Source organism: Rhincodon typus, chromosome 32, assembly GCF_021869965.1.
Source record: "Rhincodon typus isolate 14 chromosome 32, sRhiTyp1.1, whole genome shotgun sequence".
NCBI classification, from domain to species: domain Eukaryota; kingdom Metazoa; phylum Chordata; class Chondrichthyes; order Orectolobiformes; family Rhincodontidae; genus Rhincodon; species Rhincodon typus.
The window spans coordinates 239,043-260,720 of record NC_063363.1 but is presented as its reverse complement, the minus strand read 5'-3'; the positions used below and the strand labels follow the sequence as shown (position 1 = coordinate 260,720).

The following is a 21,678-nucleotide window of genomic DNA, read 5'->3' as shown; positions in this document are numbered from 1 at the left end:
CTTCAACCATTACCAGTGTCCCTCATGAAGTGCATTCCAGCCTGTAACTCTTACATACATTTGGTGCTTGTAACCTTGAGGTGCAGAGCACTCTCCTAACAAACTACTGAGGTCACCAAGAGCTGGGAGCTGAAGATTTGGTGCTGTTGGCTAGTAATCATTAGTTACCTCAATAGATCTGGTGTGCATATTGGACTTAGTAATTGGTCAGAATTACAAGTGATGCTATAGCTTACCTGCGTTTCAAAGATGAAAGCTTCTAATGAATTGGCCATCTTTTCATGCTCATGTTTTTGAAGGTCTCGATCTGTAAGATCCTGAAGCCTAGATGAAAACGTGGGAATGAATGGCTGTTAAAGTACATAGAAACAGTGAAGCCTGCACTGGGTTGGGTTTACTGGTAACTTTGGCTACAGCTGGATAACTCAACTAATGGCAGGTTCCAGAAAGTCCCACCAAGGCCCTAGCTCCAGTACAGCACCCCTCAAAATCATTGAATCTAATTATCTTCTGAATAATTCCAATGTCTGTGTCACTACATTTAACTGAGAAAATGGCCGAGAATACTTATCTGCATGTAAAATCTGTAAATTACGTTTCCCTAGCCTCCATAACTTCTCTCCCTCACTAGAGGCAAGGCAACTTTAAGCAATAAGCAGTTCTTACTTTTTTTGAGACTTGCTCATTTCCTCTTGTGACAGATCCGGCAGGTCCTGGATTTCCAACTCCACAGTCACATTCGCACTAATCTTCATCCGTTTGGGTCCTTTTGGCTTCTTAACCTCCTCAGTTTTATTCAATTCTGGATCTTTCATCTCCTCTTTCCCAACATCCTCGACTTTTTTATCCTGCAAAATGTGGCATGAAACCAATTAGTGCTGTCACCAACACGTTTATAGAAAATCAAGGATTTTGGAACAAATGCAAAGAACAGTACAGCATAGGAACAGGCCCTTCTGCCCACCAAGACCATGCCAACACACGATGCCTTCCTAAACTAAAAACCTTTTGCCTCAAATAGACCGAATCCCTCTATTCCCTGCTTATTCATCTGTCAAGATGCCTCTTAAATGCTATTGTGTTTGCTTCTATCACCTCCTCTGGCAGTTTCCACACTCTGTAAAAGAAAACCTGCCTCTTACATCTCCTTTAAACTTTCCCCTTTTACCTTAAACCTACGTCCCCTAGTAATTGACATTTCTAGCATGGGAAAAAGACTGACTATTTTTATTATCCATGCCTTGCATAATTTTGTAAACTTCTTTCATAGTGCCTCTCATCCTCTGACATTCAAATGAAAACAAACCAAGTTTGTCCAATCTCTCTTTGTAGCTAATACCCTCCAAACCAAGCAACGTCCTGGTAAACCGTTTCTGTACCCTCTTCAAAGCCTCCACATCCTTCGGGTAGTGTGCAACCAGAACTGTACACAATTTCCAAATGTGGCCTAAAGTCTTATACAGCTGCAACATGACCTGCCAACTTTTATACTCAATGCCATGACCGATGAAGGCAGGCATGCTATATGCCTTCTTGACCACCTTATCCACTTGTGTTGCCACTTTCAGGGGAACTGTGGACCCGCAGAGTGGCACATTTTTGTGCACAGGAAGCTACACATTAATACACAGGGCTGTGCTCTGTGCAGACACAAAGAACATGTATACACTCAGCGTATGTTTCAACTCAACAACATAGATGGCAGCCATTCACTGGCTAATTACTCAGGGCAATACCCTGACCAATCAAACTTTAAGCCAGATAGGTTGATTCTAAGTTAATTGCAAATCAGCATTAATGGGTGTAAACTCCATGGTAATGCATTTACCAATCATAGTCCAAATGCCAATCAATTGGCAGTCACCCCACTGTCATACAGTATAAATGTTTGCTTGCCCCTTCAATTGGTATTCTTGTAAATTCTCCTGATATGTCCTTTTGTCAGCAAGACTCAAGAAATGGAACAGTATTCACAGGTTACCACGTGAACATTTCTATACCAGAGTTTCAGGTGTCTCCGTTTTGGCCGTGTCCTCTCCTGATTCAGGCTGGCCTCCTTTCTCTTCATTAGGTTCAGCCTTGTTTTCCTCCTCAGACTTGCTGCTCTTCTCCTCAGTGGGAATTTCCTTCTCTTTTGCACTTGCTAGTTCTTCCTGATCATCCTTCTCAGTTTTACTTGTAGGCTCCTCTTCATCCTGCAAGTAATGAAAAAGGAAAAGCATTTCAGCATCAGGATATTTTCCAGCTTGCATCCACGTCTGGAGTCACCTGGACGCTTCTTCCTCCAAAACTGTCATCAACAAGGATACACGGGGCTGAGTCATCTCAACGTAAACAGGTCAGAGATAGTAACACACAGGTATTGGCATGTTTATATCCAAGCTGCAGACCAGCAAATAATTTTTCTTGCTACCTCGACCTTTCTCTTTCTTAGCTTCGAGCAGTTGGAAAGAGATCTGAAATCAAACCAAAGATCTCCTAGACTGTTTGACTGTTTATTCCCCAGAGAGGACAGAGAGAATGAGCGACAGAAATAATGGTGGAAGCCAGAGTGAGTGAAGAGTTACCTGCACGGATTCAGTCAAGTTCTCCTTCCCATCTGTTTCAGAGCTTCCACCTCCAAACAAACTAGAAATGGTGTTTCCAAGCTCTGTAGACAAAAGCAGAATATAAAGAAATGACAAAACATTGTACCCAGAAAGAAGACCATTACCCAACAACAGAATGTGAAGTTCATAATTAAAGTTCAAAAAACAATTACAACATTTAAAAGGCATCTGGATGACCATACGAATAGGAAGAGTTTACAGGGATATGGACCAAATGCTGGCAAATGGGACTAGATTTATTTAGGATATTTGGTTGGCATGGACGAGTTGGACTGAAGGCTGTGCTGTACATCTTGATGACTAATTCTTCAGAGAGACTACAAGAAATGTATCAATGCAACCAGCCCACAATCTCTCCGTGATTCCTCCTAGTTTCAAAGGCAGCTGCCTCTCTCCATGGGCAGCATGTATTGCCAGCCCTAGAACAGCGAAAGTCACCTCATGTCGTCACCTGCCCCATGGGTTTCTATCCTGCATGCCCCCAACCCTGTCACTGCACAGCAGTTACAGGTACTGAAAGAGGTTGCCAGACAGAGATTATTTCACTAGTTTAGGAATGCCACCTCAACTGAGACTAGCTAAATCAGTACACTGGGCAACAAACCTATAACTCCCTAACGTTCATTGTTCAATCAGTCATGGAATAGTCAGTTATTGGAAAGAAACGACAAAGCAACTTAGCCGAAGCACATTGCTTTCTCAGTATGACATGGCCACACAAAGTGGCTTGCTGCCTTTAGTAGGTGAAAGTCCTCTTCAGGTTTTGTGACAGGAGATTATTCACATAGTTGGTCAGCTTGCTGAACCACCTCTCAGCATACTCAGATTCAGCCACGTATTGTACGATTGACGTATTATGTAAGAAAAACTGGGGAAGGAGAACAGGTTTCCTCCCTGAAGGGCATCAGTTAATTGGTTTCATTGGCAGCAGCAGGAAGTTGACAAACATATTTAATACATTATTTCACCATGCAAAGTTACTATTTATGCACCACCATTATGAACAGATCCATAGAACAATCACAGCAACACACTTGGTTTTTAAAGAGAGAACCAGTGGTACTATTAGAATGACATGCTGGATCATCAGCTCAGCACAGCAACAGAGAGGTAAGACTACAGTGATAATTTCCCCTAACGTACAGTGATGACCGGAAATAGTGGGACTGCTGAAACCCAGACTTTTGCAGGGAGCTAGATAAAATCTTTGATCAACAGTATCCACAGGAAGAAAACGATATTTGCAAAACAGAGCATTAAACTCTGATCACAGATCGGGAGCTGCCATTCAGCACTGCATGATGCAATACAGACATGAACCCACTGGCAGGTACACTGTACTCACTAGTCAGGGTGGATTCTTCTTCAGGTTCTCCATCCTGCACCTTCTCAAACACAGCTTCCACCTACAGCAAAAGGAGACACTTGAATTCAAACACAGTTCACCTGAACAGTCTGAAGTGATTCATTTTAAATCATATAAATGAGCACTGCCCAAAATTTTAGACACATCTAATCAATTGGGAATGCAGCTGTGGCCAACTGCATGTGATCAGTAAAGAAAATGATTAATTGGATGCTTGTTGAGTTTACAATCTTAACGCGGATTCACACACTGTGGAGCACTGGCAGGCGATGGCTAGGAGTATTATTGCTGGCCTGCTATTCCAGAGACCCAGGTAATGTTCTGGGGACTCGGGTTCAAATCCCGCCACAGCAGATGCAGGGGCAGTGAAGAACCACTAGCACCAAAGCAAGGGACAGCCCTTCCAGATTCACGGGAAAAGTAAAGCTACTTACTACCTGATCACCACCTCAGGAGGAAGCCAGAGAATTTATTACTAACTGTAATTGCATTTGGTAACTTGGGAGACTTTGAACCAAGTCACTGTGTTAACTAGAAAACTGCTGGATATTGTCTGCCAGACTCTCATAAGCAAAGGACAAACAATGCAACTGATCCACCAAAATTATCACCTTTTCTCCTGTCTCACATCTTCATCCTGTCCAGATCAGTTTATTGAATAATTCACAAAAAATTATAGATTAATCAACAGCAAACATGACCTTCCCAGTTCAGGTAGGAGAACTACAGATAAGCAAAGACTGGTCAGCAGCCTCATGTATACTCACTCTGTCCAGTGCTAGTATTCCACTTTCATCCATGTTAAAATGGGCCTTAATCCCTTTAGATTCACTATCAGAATGTTTCTGAAAACTTGAACCGACACCACTCAATCGAACCGTGCTCAAGTTTAATGATCCAAAGATACTGGAGAGAAAGGACAGAGTTAGAGACGGAGACAAACATGATATCCACAACTCAGGTTGTGCATTGCTAGATAACTGCATCATAGTTGCTTTACAAGCATCATATTGTAGTCAACCAGCAGTTCATGTTTACTAGAATGCAAAGGTCAGTGCTGCTCACTCGCAAGAACAAAATCACAACTGGTCTCAAAGTTCACTGTGGAAAACTCAACATTCTAACATTTCCTAGCAGTACAAACAGAGGAAGGGACCAGGACATTTCACAGTTCAGTACAAGACTACAATCTAAGTTTAGTGGGCAGCATCATACAATGAAGTAACAAGGGCTTAAAAGTGGTAGCCTTCACCCAGCTTCAGCATGTAGGAACTTGTTATGTGCAAAATAACTGCTACGACTTGTAACTAACTCATCCAGAGCTGGGCAAAGAAGGGGCGGATGGAATTCAACCCAGAAAAGTGTGAAGTGATTCATTTTGGAAGGTCGCATTTGAATGCACAATACAGGGTTAATGGCAGGATTCTCGGCAGTGTGGAGGAACAGAGGGATCTTGGGGTCCACGTCCATCGATCCCTCAAAGTTGCGACCCAAGTTGATAGGGTTGTAAAGAAGGCATATGGTGTGTTGGCTTTCATTGGCAAGGGAATTGAGTTTAAGAGCCGTGGGGTTATGCTGCAGCTCTATAAAACTCTGGTTAGACCACACTTGGAATAGTGTGTTCAGTTCTGGTCACCTCATTACAGGAAAGATGTGGAAGCTTTAGAGAGGCTGCACAGGAGATTTACCAGGATGCTGCCTGGACTGGAGGGCAGGTCTTATGAGGAAAGGTTGAGGGAGCTAGGGCTTTTTCCATTGGAGCAAAGAAGGATGAGAGGTGATTTGATAGAGGTGTACAAGATCATGAGAGGCATAGATAGTGTGGATAGCCAGAGACTTTTTCCCAGGGCGGAAATGACTATTACGAGGGGGCATAATTTTAAGGTGATTGGAGGAAGGTATAGGGGAGATGTCAGAGGTAGGTTCTTCACACAGAGGGTGGTGGGTGCGTGGAATGCACTGCCAGCAGTGGTAGTGGAGTCAGATACATTAGGGAGATTTAAGCGACTCTTGGATAGGCACATGGAGGATAGTATAATGTAGGATATGCAGGGTAGATTGACCTTTGTAGGATAATAGGTCAGCACAACATCATGGGCTGAAAGGCCTGTACTGTGCTGTACTGTACTGTTCTACGTTCTATATCTGAAGTACACATATTACATTGTTGACCACTTCTCAATGTCTCACATAAAATGAGAGAGATCGTGGAACAATCCCTTAGTTTTCTGACTCAGGCTGATAGTAAAGCAGAAACAAAACACTAAAGAATCAGGTAGTAGTTTGAGTATTGGGAGTGTTGAAGAATAGAGAGACAAAGTGGGAGAGTGGGATTAGGCTAAGTGGTTTGTGTCAAAAACACACTTGTAGAGATTCAGTGTAGTGGTTGGTGATATGCTAGCATGTTCTGTAATAGAGCGCACTAATGAACTAATAAGCCACTAATGAACAGAATCAAGTGACAATAGTTCCGATGAAGAGTCACCAGACTCGAAATGTTAACTCCACTTTCTTCCCACAGATGCCGCCAGACCTGAGCTTCTCCAGCAATTCTGTTTTTATTTGAGATCGCCAGCATCCACAGATCTTTGTTTTACATTGTTCAACCGACAACTCACCCCCACCACCCCCGATACCCCTGGTCTCATTACCTGAGGTCACTCTCACTGAGGAAGTTCAAATCCCCATAATTCACAAAGAATTCAAAGTCATCAGTGTAGCGGTTGAAAGTGATTACTTTACGTTGAGGATATGGAGACATTCTCTGGAACAGCACACGTTTGTTGTGTTTAATGCTTTTCACACCATCCTCTTCAATTGCTCGTGTAAATTCAACCTACCAAAGCAAAAAGAAAAGTAGGCAGAGACTCCTGTTAGCAAGGTGATTCTTTGGCCCGTTAAAGAGTCTGAGCAACAAAACCCCAGCAGTGCTCTCCAATGGATGCTATTACAAAGCACATTCCAGCATGCATATTTTCTGAGAAACAGGGCAAGTAGATTTCTCCAGTGGGAAAGGACTGGGAAGCAAATGAGATCATCCATTTATTTTTACCATACCTTTGTGGCAGATTTATCTCTTTTTCAATCAGCCTCTTTTTTTTTTCCTTGCTTGGATACACATCCGCTGGCTCCAGGAGGCTCTACAATCCCTCCCAAGTGGCTCTTCCTCATGTAAAGTTAGCTATAGTTGAAGAGCTAGCACTGGCACAATGGGCCAAAAGGGCAGTTCCTGTGCTGTGACTTCTATTTGCAAAATAAGACAATATCATAATGACAACTTACCAGAGGCTGTCATACTGTTTGCACTTTGAAATGATGACAGATCAGGAGCAGGCCAAATTTCTCACAATTGATCAAACCAAGATCAGCTAACAGTGCAGACTGAGAATAACATCAGAGTTTTTAATCTGTATAGAGGAGTTAAAACTGAGGTCACTGAATAAACTTACTCCTGAACTTTAAAGTAAAATCCTTAGGTCCCTTGGCCTGTGATTGCAGCATAAATACCAGTGAGATACTGATGGGATCTGGGATGGTTAGGGTTAGGACAAGGCCAGCTGGTTTGTCACTGCCAGGTTGTCTGATTTGAGACCAGATTACAGAGTTTACCACAGAAGGTTTACTTTGTTCTGAACTTTCAATGCTGGGTACTTTATCCAACACAGAAACAGGCTGTTCAGCCCAACAAGACATCACTACTGGTTAGGATTCACACAGCTCTCCTCTACTCCATTTAAACTCAATTTCCTAACAATGCATAGTCTGACATATTTTTATTAAAATACATTTGCCGTTTTCACAGATTCTGCAGATTTAATACTGCCATTGGTTACAATCTTCATCAGTATTAGCCTTTAATTTGGTGTATTCCACTAATTGTACATCTCTTTCTAGAATCTTGATACAGGAGTGATATTTAATGAGGTTGTCCGACGTTTTTGTGCGCGCCACCTGGTCCTGCCCTTACTCCCCATTTCTTCACGTCTTCTCCAAATTCATTCAAACTAATTGATATCTTCATCCACATCATGTCTACATTTCAGAGGATACTCACTGTTGCTTTCCTCTACATCTCTTAGACCATCTTCAATAAGCACAGGGTACCATATTTATCATCATCTTAATTTTACGCTCAGGTGACCTAGAAAATCTGATTTGCCTCTTGCTTTCTCAGCCTGACATACAAGACCTGAGCAGAGTTTAGTCAGTTAAACACCAAATGAGACTGCTCTGAAAGTGAAGTGTGGGAACAGCAGCAATTTCACACAAAGCACAGTTAGCAACTTCAGTAAAGAGAGCTGAGAGGACAGGCTATGGAGAGTAAACTTATTTCAAATACTCATACTTTGACTCACTCTCCAATTCCCTGAAGATTTCACAATTTACAAGCAAGTGAAACAATAACATTGAGTGACAGAGTGAGGTTTGTATCAGTAGATGTGGACACAGCCATAGTATGTTTACCTGAATGGGATACATGGCTGCATCACGAATAAGGAAGGGCTTGACTTTGAAGGCTTTGCTGAGAGCTGCAGCCTGATACACGGCTCCCATTGATGCCGCCTCATCTGCATTTATATTCTTTCCCAATTCCTTTCTGCAAAAGGGAATTAAATCCAGTTACTGAGAGATGAAATGACAAACCAAAAATAAGAAGTCCAGCTGAACATTCTGTTCTGCAGATAAATGTTTATAGCAACAACAATTTTCATGAGCCTCATTTTGTAAAAAAGGAAAAATGCAGGTTCTGTTCTCATAACTGGTGTCATAAGAGAGTCAAAGTGTTACAACACAGAAAAAGGCCCTTCGACCCATCATGACTGTGCTGGTCATTAAGCATCTATCTACTCTAATCCCATTTCCATCACTTGGCTCGTTGCATTGCATGCTGTAGTACTTCAAGTGCTCATCTGAGTACTTAAATACTTCTGATATGTGAATACACTGCAGCTGTGAGCTAGACAGAATTCAAAACTGAACAAGAAAGGGTTCTTTTCTCTAGAAAAAAAGTGTTAGAAGTGACCTGATAGAGGTATTGAAAATTATAAAAGGATTTCAGTGGCCAAACATAGAAAAAAACATTTCTTTTTGCATGCAAAACAAGAAGCAGGGCCCATAAATATAAGAGTGTCTAGAAGGGGGAACGTGCTACTACTAGGAGAAGTTGAGGCAAATAGTATTGATGCTTTTGAGGAGAGACTAGTTAACGTTAAGAGGATGAAAGGAATCAAAGTTTAATGTTGATTGGCTTAGATAAATAGGGGTAGGAGGAGCTTGTGTGGTGTACAGTATAAAGATCAGCATTGACCAAATAGGTGAAATAACAAATATACAAAGTATTTAGAAAGTTATCTACTTCAGAATTCCAGTTGATGGCAATTTTACATTGAAGATTTACCTTTTCCTCAATATCTTTGGTTGCACCAAGGCATATACCATGCCTATCTAAATCTCAACAGAACAATTCCCACATTGGCACTACTGAGATCGGGAACCTTTCTTGTGGAATACAATAAGCACAAAGCCACATAAGGGATTAAGGAGTTGCCAAATAGAGCTACTTAGGATAATTAAAAGAGTTGACAGATTTTCTCTCTATTCTACTTCCTCTAGTGGGAAAATCCAGAAAAAAGTTGCAGAGTTAAGAGCTGGCCATATAGAACTGAATTCAGGAAGTACTTTTAATGCAGGAAGAGTCATGGAAATCTGCAACTCTGAAATCTTCCGGAGGTCAATTTTAAACCAAGACTGATAGATTGGGCAAGGAACTAAGGCAGTTAGCTGGAATTAAGATAGAGATCAGCCAATATCTGAAGAATGGCAGAACAGGTTTAAGGGGCTGAATGGCCTCCTTGAAGCAGTCTGACAGTCTATATTTAGCTGAACACAAAAGCAAACACACATAGATGCTTCAAGGTGAACTGCACTGTAACTATTTCAAAATTCTACAAGAGAAAATAACGTCCACATTTATCAACTAGTGACTTGTGAGCTCAGTGATACCTCATGTTGACTACAATCACATTTTCTTTGCCAGTGATTTACCTTGCAGAAAGCAACCAAATGCAAAATTTATCCAGTGGCGGGTCAGTTTCAGCATAATTCCCTATGAGTTTAAATCCATTGCAAAGCAAATTTGAAAGTAAATAGTAAACACCAATTTATCAAATAGAGAACCGAATATAACAAGATACTTTAATCCCAGATAGGGTCTGAGTAAAGGATAACTCCCAGGAGTGTGGCTGAGGCTGGAATCTGAGATGACAATAGATTATACAATGTGAAACCAGAATGCTTACTTTCCAACAGCTTTCAGCAAGACCTCCTGCACTTTGGGAACACGTGTTGCTCCGCCCACCAGGATCACATGGTCAATGTCTTCCTACAAGAAAAAAGTCACCTAACTGAATTAAATTTTTAACCAACTTTTTAAAAATCCAGCTGACTTATTAATTTATTAAGGTTGTGAGCACTTATTGCCCAGCAGGGGAACAGTGAGCATAGGAACAGGCCATTCAGTCCACCATGTCTGTGCAGCAAACTACGACACCATTCTGGGCTAATCCCATTGGCCTGCACATGGTCCATATTCCTCTATTCCCTACCTGTTCATGTGTCTGTCTAAATGTCTTTTAAATGTTGCTAATGCATCTGCTTCTACCACCTCCCCCGACAGCGCGTTCCAGGCACCTACCACCCTGTGTAAAAAAACTTGCCCCTCACATGTCCTTTAAATTTTTGCTCTCAGCTTAAACCTATGCCCCTCTAGTATGTGACATTTCCACTCTGGGGAAAAAAAAAGACTCCAACTATCCACCCTATCCATGCCTCTCAATTTAATACGCTTTCATCAGGTCGCCCCTCAGCCTTCAACACCTGGGCAAAAACAATCCAAGTTTGTTCAACCTCTCCTTATAGCTAATAAATTCCAATCCAGGCAACATCCAGGCAAACCTCTTTTGCACCCTCTCCAAAGCCTCCACATCCTTTCTGTAGGGTGACAACCAGAACTGTATATAATGCTCCAAGTGTGGTCTAACATTTGATGCAGCTGCAACGTGACTTGTCAACTTTTATACACAATGTCCTGACCGATAAAGGGAAGCATGCCGTATGCCTTCTCTACCACCTTATCCACTTGCATTGCCACTTTCAGGGAGCTATGGACTTGAACCCAAAGATCCCTCTGTCTATCAATGCTCCTAAGGGACCTGCCATTTAGTGTATACTTTCCTTTTCCATTTGACCTCCCAAAATGCATCATCTCACACTTGAGACAACAGAGTGTGGAGCTGGAGGCACACAGCAGTCCAGAAGGGTTCTCTCTGAAGAAGGATCCCATCCCGAAACACAAATTTTCCTGCTGCTCTTATGCTGCCTGGCCTGTTGTGTTCCTCCAGATCCACACTGTTATCTCTGACTCCAGCATCTTCAGTTCCTGCTATTTCCAATCATCTCACACTTGCCCAAATTAAACTCTGTCTGCAATCTCTCCAAGTAACTTTCTATCTATTTCCTGCTCTATCTTTTGACAACCTTCCTTACTGTCCGCAACTCCTCAAATTTTCATGTTGTCTGCAAACTTACTAATCAGACCACCTACATTTTCATCCAAATCATATTAGAGGTCCCAGCATTGATCCTCACAAACGCCACTGGTTTCAGATCTCCAGACAAAAAAAAAACTCCCCTCCACAACTACCTGCCTTTTATGACCCAACCAATTTTGATTTCAACTTAACAACTAATTATGGATCCCATGTAACTTAATCTTCTGGGGCAGTTCACCATGAGGGACCTTGCCAAATGTTACATTTAGTTCATTTAGACAACATCAACTGTCCTGCTCTTGTCAATCATATTTATCACTTTCTCAAAAAAAAACTCAAATTTGTGAGACAAGACTTCTCCCGCACAAAGTTATGCTGCTTATCATTAATAAAGTCCATTCTTTTCCAAATGCAAGTAAATCCAATCCCCAAGAATCTTCTCCAATAATTTCCCCTCCACTGATGCAAGATTGACCGGCCTATAATTTCCTGGATTTATCCCTGTTGCCCTTCTAAAAGGAATAAAATGAGCTATTCTCCAGTCTTCTGGGACTTGTGTCTAAAGAAGATACAAAGATCTCTGCCAAGGTTACAGCAGTCTCCTCCCTTACCTCCCTCAGTATCCTGGGATAGATTCCATCAGGCCCTGGGAACTCATCCACCTTAATGTTTTTCAAGACACACAATACCTCCTCTTCCTTAATATTCACATGTCCTAGAATATCACCATATCCTCCCCTAACCTTAACATCATCCATGTCCTCCTTCTTGGTGAATACTGATGCAAAGTTCTCATTAAAAGAACCTCACCCACTTCCCTTGGTACCATGCAAAAGTTCCCTCCTTTGTCGTTGAGTGGACATATTCTTTCCTGAGCTACCTTCTTGCTCCTATTATACGTATAAAATACATTGGGATTCTCCTTAATTTTACTTGCCAAAAACATTTAAGGCCCCTTTTAATCTCCCTAATTGCTTGTTAAGTTCTTTCCTGCTTCATTTATGTTCCTGAAGAGCTTTGTCTGATTTCAGTTTTCTAAGCTTTATACATGATTCATTTTTTTTGACTAAACTTTCAATATCTCGTCATCCAGGGTTCCAAATCTTGCCATCCCTAACCTCCAGCCTCACAGGCACATGCTAGTCCTGAACTCTGATCAACCTTTAAAAGACTCCCATATGACAGATGTGGATTTACCCTCAAAGAGCCATCCCCAATCTAATTTCTTCAGTTCCTGCCTAATACTGCTATAATTAGCTTTTGCCCAATTTAGCACTTTTACCTGAGGACCATTCTTATCCTTATCCATAACTATCTTTAAACTTGTGGAATTATGATCACTGCTCCCAAAATGCTCCCTCACTGAACTTCGATCACCTGGCCAGGCTCACTGCCCAATACCAGGTCTAGTACAGCCTCTTCACTAGTTAGACAACCTACATATTATTTCAAGAAACCCTCCTGGATGCACCTAACAAATTCTGGCCCATCCGAGACCCTGGCACAAAAAAGGTCAACACTCCAGTCAATAATGCGGAAGACAAAAATCACCAACTACAACAACCCTGTTGTTTTTACATCTTTCCATGATCTGCTTACATTATCTGTTCTTGTATCTCCTGTTGGCTATTGGGATTGCACTTTTCTTATTCCCGAGTTCTACCCATATAGCTGTGCTGGATAATCCCTCCAAGACGTTTTTTCTTAGTGTAGCTATGATATTCTCCTTAATCAGTAATGCAATAAACTTACCTCTTTTACATACCTCTCTATCATGCTTTATAATGCAGGGTGGGGGTTGTTGTGGAGGGTGAAAGAATTCTGGAAAGTTGACCCAGTAGCAGTGAAGGAATGACAACATTTGCAACGCAGAATGGTGAGTGACTTGGAGGGAAATTTCATGCCGTTTTCAGACATCTGTCTTTCAAGATGCTAACAGTGACAAGTTTGGGGAGGTGGCAACAAAGAAACTTCAGCAAGCTGATGTTTCCAAGTAAACATGTTGTGCTTCTTGTATCAGGTAAACTTAGATCATGTTGGTTAGAAGCAATGCATCAATCCCGGTACTGACAACAAAATAATCAAGTCGTTGCATTGACTGTGGTAATTGCACAGCAGACAGCTTAAACATATATAACAAAGATTAAATGCATTCTTAATAAAAATACATTACACTACCAACTGAACAATGCACACATTCACCATAAAGTCACTTGGTTGTGCAAGCTTGCCTAAAACACTCACCATTTTCATTTCAGCCACTTTTAAAGCTTGATGTACAGGGTCTGCAACTCTCTCAAAAAGATCACTGCACAGTTCCTCAAACTTCTGCCTCGTTACTTTGGCCTTGAAGTCAATGTCATCAAGCAGTCCCTCAATCTGCACAGAAAACACAATGACAAGGAATTCAGTAACAGGGGATATAAATTTAAGATAATTAGCGAAAAGCACAGTGAGACATGGTGAACATTTAAAATGATTATCTGAGTTGGGTGGTTGAACAATATTCAGATGCAAATTTCAGAATAGAATTAGATAAATACTTGCAAAGGATGCAAATAATAGAACTGAGACAAAAAAGGAAGGAGAGTGAGCATGACTGGATAGCTCTTGCAACCAGCCAGCACTAATACAACCAGCTAATGATTTCCTTCTAATTTGAAAGATCCCATTATTTTATACAGTCCCAATAGAAGCTTAACTTTTTAATACATCTATGGAATTATACCCTTTAAGTACACATTTAAGGTGGAAGAACTGTGTCATCAGTTCCTGCTGAATCTGGAACAAAGCTACTAATTCTACCTGTGCCATATGATCTATATTCGCGCTCAGTACTGTTTTCACACGATTTGCTTCTTTCCACAACTTCGCCATTGCTCGGGGGTGCTGGCGGACATCTTTGGGAGTCTTCTTCTGAGCATTAAAGAGATCTGCTAGGTGATCCTGCAGACGAAGTTCCATCTCAAGCCCACCTAGATTCCGATCAAACCTGAAGATGATACGGAAAGGAGGAAGATCCAATTCCCAGTCAACTGATTTCAGCACATTCTTAATGCAGTATACATATGCGTGCTACATTGTCAAAGGCACAGTCTTTTGGATGAGATATTCAACCAACAATGTCTATCTCTTGTTATCACAGCATGGTGGATGTAGGTGTTCCATTGAGAACACCTCAAGATGAGGATGAAATCCTTTATACATGTAACAGTGCTTAATGTGAATGTAAGAGTAAAGGACAATACACTTGCAATTATATAGAATCATAGTCATACAGTCCAACTCGTTTGCACTGACCAGATATCCTAAACTGATTTAATCCCATTTGCCAGCATTTGGCCCATATCTCTCTAAACCCTTCCTCTTCATGTACCCATCCAGGCGCCTTTTAAATATTGTATTTGTACCAGCCTCCACGACTTCCTCTGCCAGTTTGTTCCACACATGCATCATTCTCTGCATGAAAAAGTTAACCCTCGGATCCTTTTGAAATCTTTCCTCTCACCTTAAACCTATGCCTTCTAGTTTTAGACTCCCCCACACCAGGAAGACGATCTTGCTATTCACCATATCCATGCCTCTCATGATTTTATAAACTTCCACAAGATCAGCCCTCAGCCTCTGACACTCCAGGGATATAAGCTCCGGCCTATTCAGCCTCCCCCTATAGCTCAAACCCTCCAATCTGGCAACATCTTTTTAAATCTTTTCTGAACCTTTTCAAGTTTAACAACACCCTTCCCGTTTTGGGCAACCAGAATTGTACGCAGTATTCTAAACGTGGCCTTCAACTAAATTGATGGAGCCTAATGAAATTATCTCCTTATGTTTCAATTTCTGTGATTCCATGAACATTCTAAAACTGCAAAATTATTTTTATTTTACAAATAACAACTGGCAAGATTTAATACTTGACAGCAGCAATGAAACACTAATGCAGATTCTAGTTCTTACTAAATGTTAAAAGTGTGAGTCGTTGCTCTGATCTTTCCAGAAAGAACAGAGCAGTTAGGCTCAGCAAGCACAGGGGACTATAAACTCTATTTCCTTCTTAAGATTTATATTTCCTTTCGCACTCCACCCTCCCAAATGATTTGGAGGAAACAGCCAATTAATAAATAATTTTTAGCCTATTTTTCCTCAAAGAAAAAAGTCATGCTGCAGTACAATTTTGCAAGGGCCAACTGCTCAGTTAAAAGGTATCGGATGCTCACTGACATTCCCTTTCAAACAGCACTGTGAAAACAACAGGGAATGACTGGTGATCAGGACTACATCTTCCCATTTGTGCTGATCAGCCTTTCAAAAGCTACAACTTTCACTTATTTTTCTTCAGAAAAACGAATTATTAATTATCCCCTTCCTCGTCTCAATAAAGGTTGTGCAGCTAAGATTTATCAAATTGATTCCTGGGATAGAAGGACTGATGTATGGAGAGAGATTCAGTCCATTAGAATTGTAGAAGAATGAGGGGGATCTCATAGAAACCTCTAAGATTCTAAGATGCAGGAAAGATTTCCAGATGGTGTGAGAATCCAGAACCAGGGGTCATAGTTTAAGGATAAGGGGTAAACCTTTCAGGACTAAGATGAGGAGAAATTTCTTCAACCAGAGAGTCGAGAGTCTGTGCAATTCACTACTACAGAAAGCGGTTGAGGCAAAAATATTGTGTTTTCAAGGAGGAGGTAGATATAGCTTGTGGCTAAAAGGATCAAAAGATACAAGGGAGGGCAGGATTAGGGTACTGAGCTTGATGATCAATGATCATAAGACCATAAGATATACAAGCAGAATTAGGCCATTTGGCCCATCGAGTGTGCTCCACCATTCAATTACGGCTGATACGATGTCAACCTTATTCGCCTGCCTTCTCCCCGTAACTCTGGAACCTCATACTAACGAAGAACTTATCCATCACTGAATGACATGGCCTCCACAGCAATGAGTTTCACAGATTCATCAGGCTGAAGGGGTTGAATGACCTACTCTTCCTCCTTCCTTCTGTCTGTCAAAGGCTGTATTTAGCCCTATTAGTATTTGTAATGCCGGAGGTGGAGTAGCGCAATTAAAAAGCATTAAATGCGGAGTATTTAAGGATTAGAAATTTACCCAGTCCCTCGAATCTGGAGCTGGGGCTGCGTTCCTGAATCTTTTGTTTTAGTTGTTATGTAAGTAACAATAGTGGCTGTGGTGCTGCTTGAACCCATGTCAAAAAACATCACGTTCTGAAAGAAAGAGACAGGAAAAATGAGTGGCTAATCAGAGTGTAAATGACATACAAAACAAAAACAGAAATCACTAAAGAAACCCAGCAGTTCTGACAGCAATTGCAGAGAGAAAACAGAGTTAACGTTTTGGGTCCACCATTTGAGTCTACACTGGTTTTCTTGGCTTCCTTTTCAGTACTTCATGTTCCCAATCCATGGGCCTAACTTCCTGCTTCTAACCCTGTACACTCATGCAGCTTTTATCTTTTCTACTGGCCTTACCAGATGTCCTTATTACAGTCACATTTCTCCATTAACTAGAACTTTCTGGTAGATATTTGACTTTAGTATGCTTTTAGCAGTTGTCCTGTAGGACCAAAGGCCTCACATTAATTGTCAGAACTGCTCTATCCATTATCAGGCAAACTGGCAATTGTGGCAGTTTGATCCTCAGCTGTGCAACACTTGGGGAGGAGGAGTACCTAGCCTCCTCACTGTTTTTCATAGAATTTTATAGAATCCCTAGTGTGGAAACAGGCCCTTCGGCCCAACAAGTCCATACTGAACCTTACAGCATCCCACCCAGACCCATCCCCCTGTAACCCACCTAATCCACACATCCCTGAACACTATGGGCAATTTAGCATAGCCAGTTCACCTAACCTGCACATCTCTGGACTGTGGGAGGAAACCCACGCAGACACGGGGTGAATGTGCAAACTCCACACAGACAGTCACTGAAGGGTGGAATTGAACCCGGGTTCTGGTGCTATGAGGCTAACCACTGAGCCACCGTGCTGTCCCTCCCTCTGTAGAGAGCTCCGAGTCTCTCTCCCACTGCAACCCCCGGTTGACTCCTCTGCCCTCAAGTTCTTGAACCACATTCTGAAGCAATCGCGATACTATACAATTCTACAACTTCTTCAGAATCTGCAAACCTGTGATCCATACCAAGAAACCTTGATGTGTGTACCTGAACAGTCTGGTTCCCAATCTACCAAGTTATTACTTTTCCACCTGTACCAATAATCCTGCCAGTCTTCTCCATTCTTTAAGACCCTCTCTCTTAAAATAAACCACATCTCCTGTTTAAGAGATAGTCAGAACTGAAGATGCTGGAGTCAGAGATTACACAGTGTGGAGCTGGAGGAACACAGCAGGCCAGGCAGTATCAGAGGAGCAGGAAAGTTGATGTTTCGGGTTGGTTCTGAAGAAGGGTCCCGACACGAAACGGCAACTTTCCTGTTCTTCTGATGCTGCCTGGCCTGCCGTGTTTCTCCAGCTCTACAGTGTTATCCCACATCTCCTGTTTAAAGCTAGTTTCAGGTGGCATTGCCTTATATGTTAAGGCTCCTCAAATTCTCTGAGACTTCAGAAATGAAAGCCTTTCCACCTACATGAGATTTGTTCAAATGCTACCAGAAAGTAGAACTAAGTGTAGCTCCTTCCCAATCTGGGAACTGACTATTTATTAATGATAGAATCATAGGGGTCCTGGCAAAAATCAATGGACATGGATTGCAACCTCTCAGCACCTGCAACAAATTCTTACATACAGCACACGCTGGTTTGATTAATCTGCCAAAGAGTTATTAACCATTTTGTTAACTGCTGCATGATTCCTTTCATATGTCTCATTGCTAAAAGGCCATTCTGAATGATTTTCATAACTATCATATTTATATTCCTGTACGTATCTCCAAATTCATCACGAGCAAACTCCCCCCTCCCCATTATCAATATCAATCCTCCCAACCAGCACACCCTCCCATTTGAAAATGGGCACTAGACTCGACCTTTCCCAATCCCTGAATCATTGGAGAACCTGAAATTCAATTTGTATTTCAACAAGTGATCCTTGAAACCAGTGCATTTTCATAACAAACACCTTACCTGGGCTGTTGCGTTAATGTCCTTCCTCCGAAACACACCGTAGTTCAGGGCCACAGCTGTGTTATCATTGATGAGCTGAAGGACCTTCAGGCCCACCATCTGAGCAGCATGTACGACTGCCCGCCTCTCTGCCTGATTGAAGTATGCTGGGACAGTGATCACAAGGTCCTTAATAGGCTGCTCTGCAGGACAAGGGTAGACCAGTCAACAACTATATAAAAAAATCTCTAGTGAGTCATATCTTAGCCACATTACCACCCAAAGATGTCAAGTTACAAGCATTTTGTGTTCCAGTGTTTTGAAAATGTTTTTAAAACAGTTGACACACTGCAAAATATAAGCAAGAATAAACAATGAACTTTATTTCTCAAATTTAAACAAACATTGTTTAAAGATAATAAATGAAGTTTTCCATCGATGGTTGCCAAGTCATTAGGTTTACTCCTCAGAAGTGGATTGGATTTCAGCAGAAAATGGAATGGTTGGAACTTACAATAAAAAGAGGTTAAATAAGAACAATTGTAAAACTAAACCACTTTAAAACAAGACTTTTTTGGTCTTTAAAGTACTGGCAGTCAGAAACAATTAATAATTTGCAGTGTTAGGAAGGAACATGGGTACTAGAATGGTGTACATGTTAAAGTACAGGAGCAGGAAGCTTGCTCTTGCACAATCTCCAGCTTGAAGCAAAAACCATTTGCAGCTCACCAGGGAAAAGACCAGGGCGTGGAAATGATTCCAGCACAGACACAATGGGCCAAATGGTCGCCCTCCATGCTGTAACCATTGTATTATTTTATGTCAGAAAAATTTCAATTCATCGTCTGAATTACTACAGAAAGATTGCCAAGACCCATATCAATATGCTATGTGGAAAGTTCAGAGCCCCTTTAGGTATGATGATGAGCGAAATGATCAGTAAATATTAATCTGTCAGGAAGGGTATTATGAGCTAAGTAAACTCTAATCATCGGTTATAGTTTTGGACTGAAAGAAGTTTTACTCAGGGAAAGCACGCAGCCAGGTTTCCAGCTCCTGAATTACTGACCGGCAGTCCTTGTTGTATCTCTGTTGCAACACATTCCATGATTTAATGATGAGGCATCCATGAGGCACTGTGGGCCACCAGCAGCAATATTGTACCAGAACACAAATCTGTAACCTCATGATCTAGCATATGTCCCACTCTATCAGTACCATCAAGTCAGGGGATCAACTCCCATTCAATGGAGATTGCAGGGGGACATGCCAGAAGCAAACCAGCATAACTAAAAGTGAGGTGTCAACCTGGTGAAACTACAAAAGCAGAAGTTGCTGGAAAAGCTCAGCAGGCCTGGCAGCATCTGTGAAGAAAAAAATCAAAGTTAACATTTGGGTCAGGTGAGGAAGGGTCACCAGACCCGAAACGTTAACTCTGACGTTTTCTTCACAGATGTTGCCAGACCTGCTGAGCTTTTCCAGCAACTTCTGATTTTGTTCCTGATTTACAGCATCCGCAGTTCTTTCGGTTTTTATTTAGTGGAACTACAAAACAGGACTACTTGCATGCCAAACTACCATTTGCTGTTTAATTTGAGTTAAACAATGCCACAATTAATGGGTCAGATATAATCTTGGCATTCCTGCCACATCCAGTTGTGAATGGTGCTGAACAATTAAAATACTTGACTGGCGAAGGAGACTCCTCTAAAATCCCTATCATCAATAGTGGGAGAGCCCAGCACATCAGTGCAAAAGATGAGGGTGCAATATTTGTACTAATTTTCAACCACAAGTGCTCAGTAGATGATTCATCTTGCCAGAGTTACCCAGTTTTTCAGATGCTTTAGCCAATTTCATTCATTCCACATGGTATTAAGAAACAGCTGGACGCACTAGGTTTTTTGGGCCCTGACAATATTCCAGCAACGGTACTGAAGGCATGCGCTCCAGAACTTCCCACACCCTTAGCGTACAAGTACAACACTGGCACCAAACCAACAATGTGGAAAATGCCCAGGTATGTGCTCTGCACAGAAAGCAGGACAAACCCAATCAGGCCATCACAGAATCCCTACAGTGTGGAAACAGGCCATTCAGCCCATTGAGTCACATCAATCCTCTGTAGAGAATCCTACCCACCCCTTTAATCCTGCATTTCCTATGGCTAAACCACGTGAACTGCACATCCCTGGACAATATAGGCAATTTAGCATGGCCAATCCACCTAACCAGCACATCTTGGACTGTGGGAGGAAACCGGAGCACCCGGAGAAAATCAACGCAGACCCAGGGGAGAACATGCAAACTCCATACAGACAGTCCCCCGAGGATGGAATTGAAACCGGGTCCCTGGCACTGAGGCAGCAGTGCTAACCACTGAGCCACAGTGCAACCCACAACAATTACTGCCCCAGTCTACTACCGATCATTCGTAAAGTGATGGAAAGTGTCATCAACAGTGCTAGCAAGCTGTCAGAATAGGTAAGATTCACGATCAATTGGGGAACCAAGGGTTATGGAGAAAGGGCAGAAAAGTGGACGTGAGGAATGCTGGATTAGGCATGATCCTACTGACTGGCGCAGCAGACTTGAGGAGCCTATTACAGTTCCTATTTCTTGTGGTCTAAACAGCACTTGGTCAGTTATAGCCTACTCACTGACATGCAGTTTGGGTTCTACCAGAGTCACTCTCTTCCTGACCTCATTCATCCCTGTTTAAACAAAAGCTATAAAGAGCTGAATTCCAGCGTGATTGCCCTGGACATCAAAGAGCCCTGGCAAAACTGGAATCAATGAGAATCAGGGAAAAACCTGTTCACTGGTTGGAATCATACCTGGCACATAGAAAGATGGTTGTGGTTGTTGGAGGTCAGTCATCCCAGCTCTAGTACATCTTAGCAGGAATTCCTCAGGATCTGCCCTAGGCCCAACCATCTTCAGCTGAAGTCGCATGGGGTCCAGGGTGTACTAGCTAGATGGATAGAGAACTGGCTGGGCAACAGGAGACAGAGAGTTGTAGTGGAAGGGAGTTTCTCAAAATGGAGAACTGTGACCAGTGGTGTTTCACA

General features: G+C 41.9%; 1 protein-coding gene across 3 annotated transcripts in view; it reads right to left on the bottom strand.

Moving 5' to 3' along the window:
• The window catches only part of hyou1 (hypoxia up-regulated 1), a 37,157-nt gene that overhangs the window by 8,021 nt on the left and 7,458 nt on the right, over window positions 1-21,678 (bottom strand). For all 3 annotated transcript variants that reach the window (XM_048615319.1, XM_048615318.1, XM_048615320.1), the window contains exons 7-19: window positions 18,629-18,810; window positions 16,638-16,753; window positions 14,331-14,517; window positions 13,770-13,904; window positions 10,275-10,357; window positions 8,440-8,572; window positions 6,627-6,811; window positions 4,743-4,881; window positions 3,955-4,015; window positions 2,568-2,650; window positions 2,001-2,195; window positions 667-848; window positions 237-324 (exon numbers count right to left, since the gene is read on the bottom strand). In XM_048615319.1, the coding sequence (XP_048471276.1) occupies window positions 237-324; window positions 667-848; window positions 2,001-2,195; window positions 2,568-2,650; window positions 3,955-4,015; window positions 4,743-4,881; window positions 6,627-6,811; window positions 8,440-8,572; window positions 10,275-10,357; window positions 13,770-13,904; window positions 14,331-14,517; window positions 16,638-16,753; window positions 18,629-18,810 (1,769 nt within the window). The remainder of the gene's footprint in view (window positions 1-236; window positions 325-666; window positions 849-2,000; window positions 2,196-2,567; window positions 2,651-3,954; window positions 4,016-4,742; window positions 4,882-6,626; window positions 6,812-8,439; window positions 8,573-10,274; window positions 10,358-13,769; window positions 13,905-14,330; window positions 14,518-16,637; window positions 16,754-18,628; window positions 18,811-21,678) is intronic.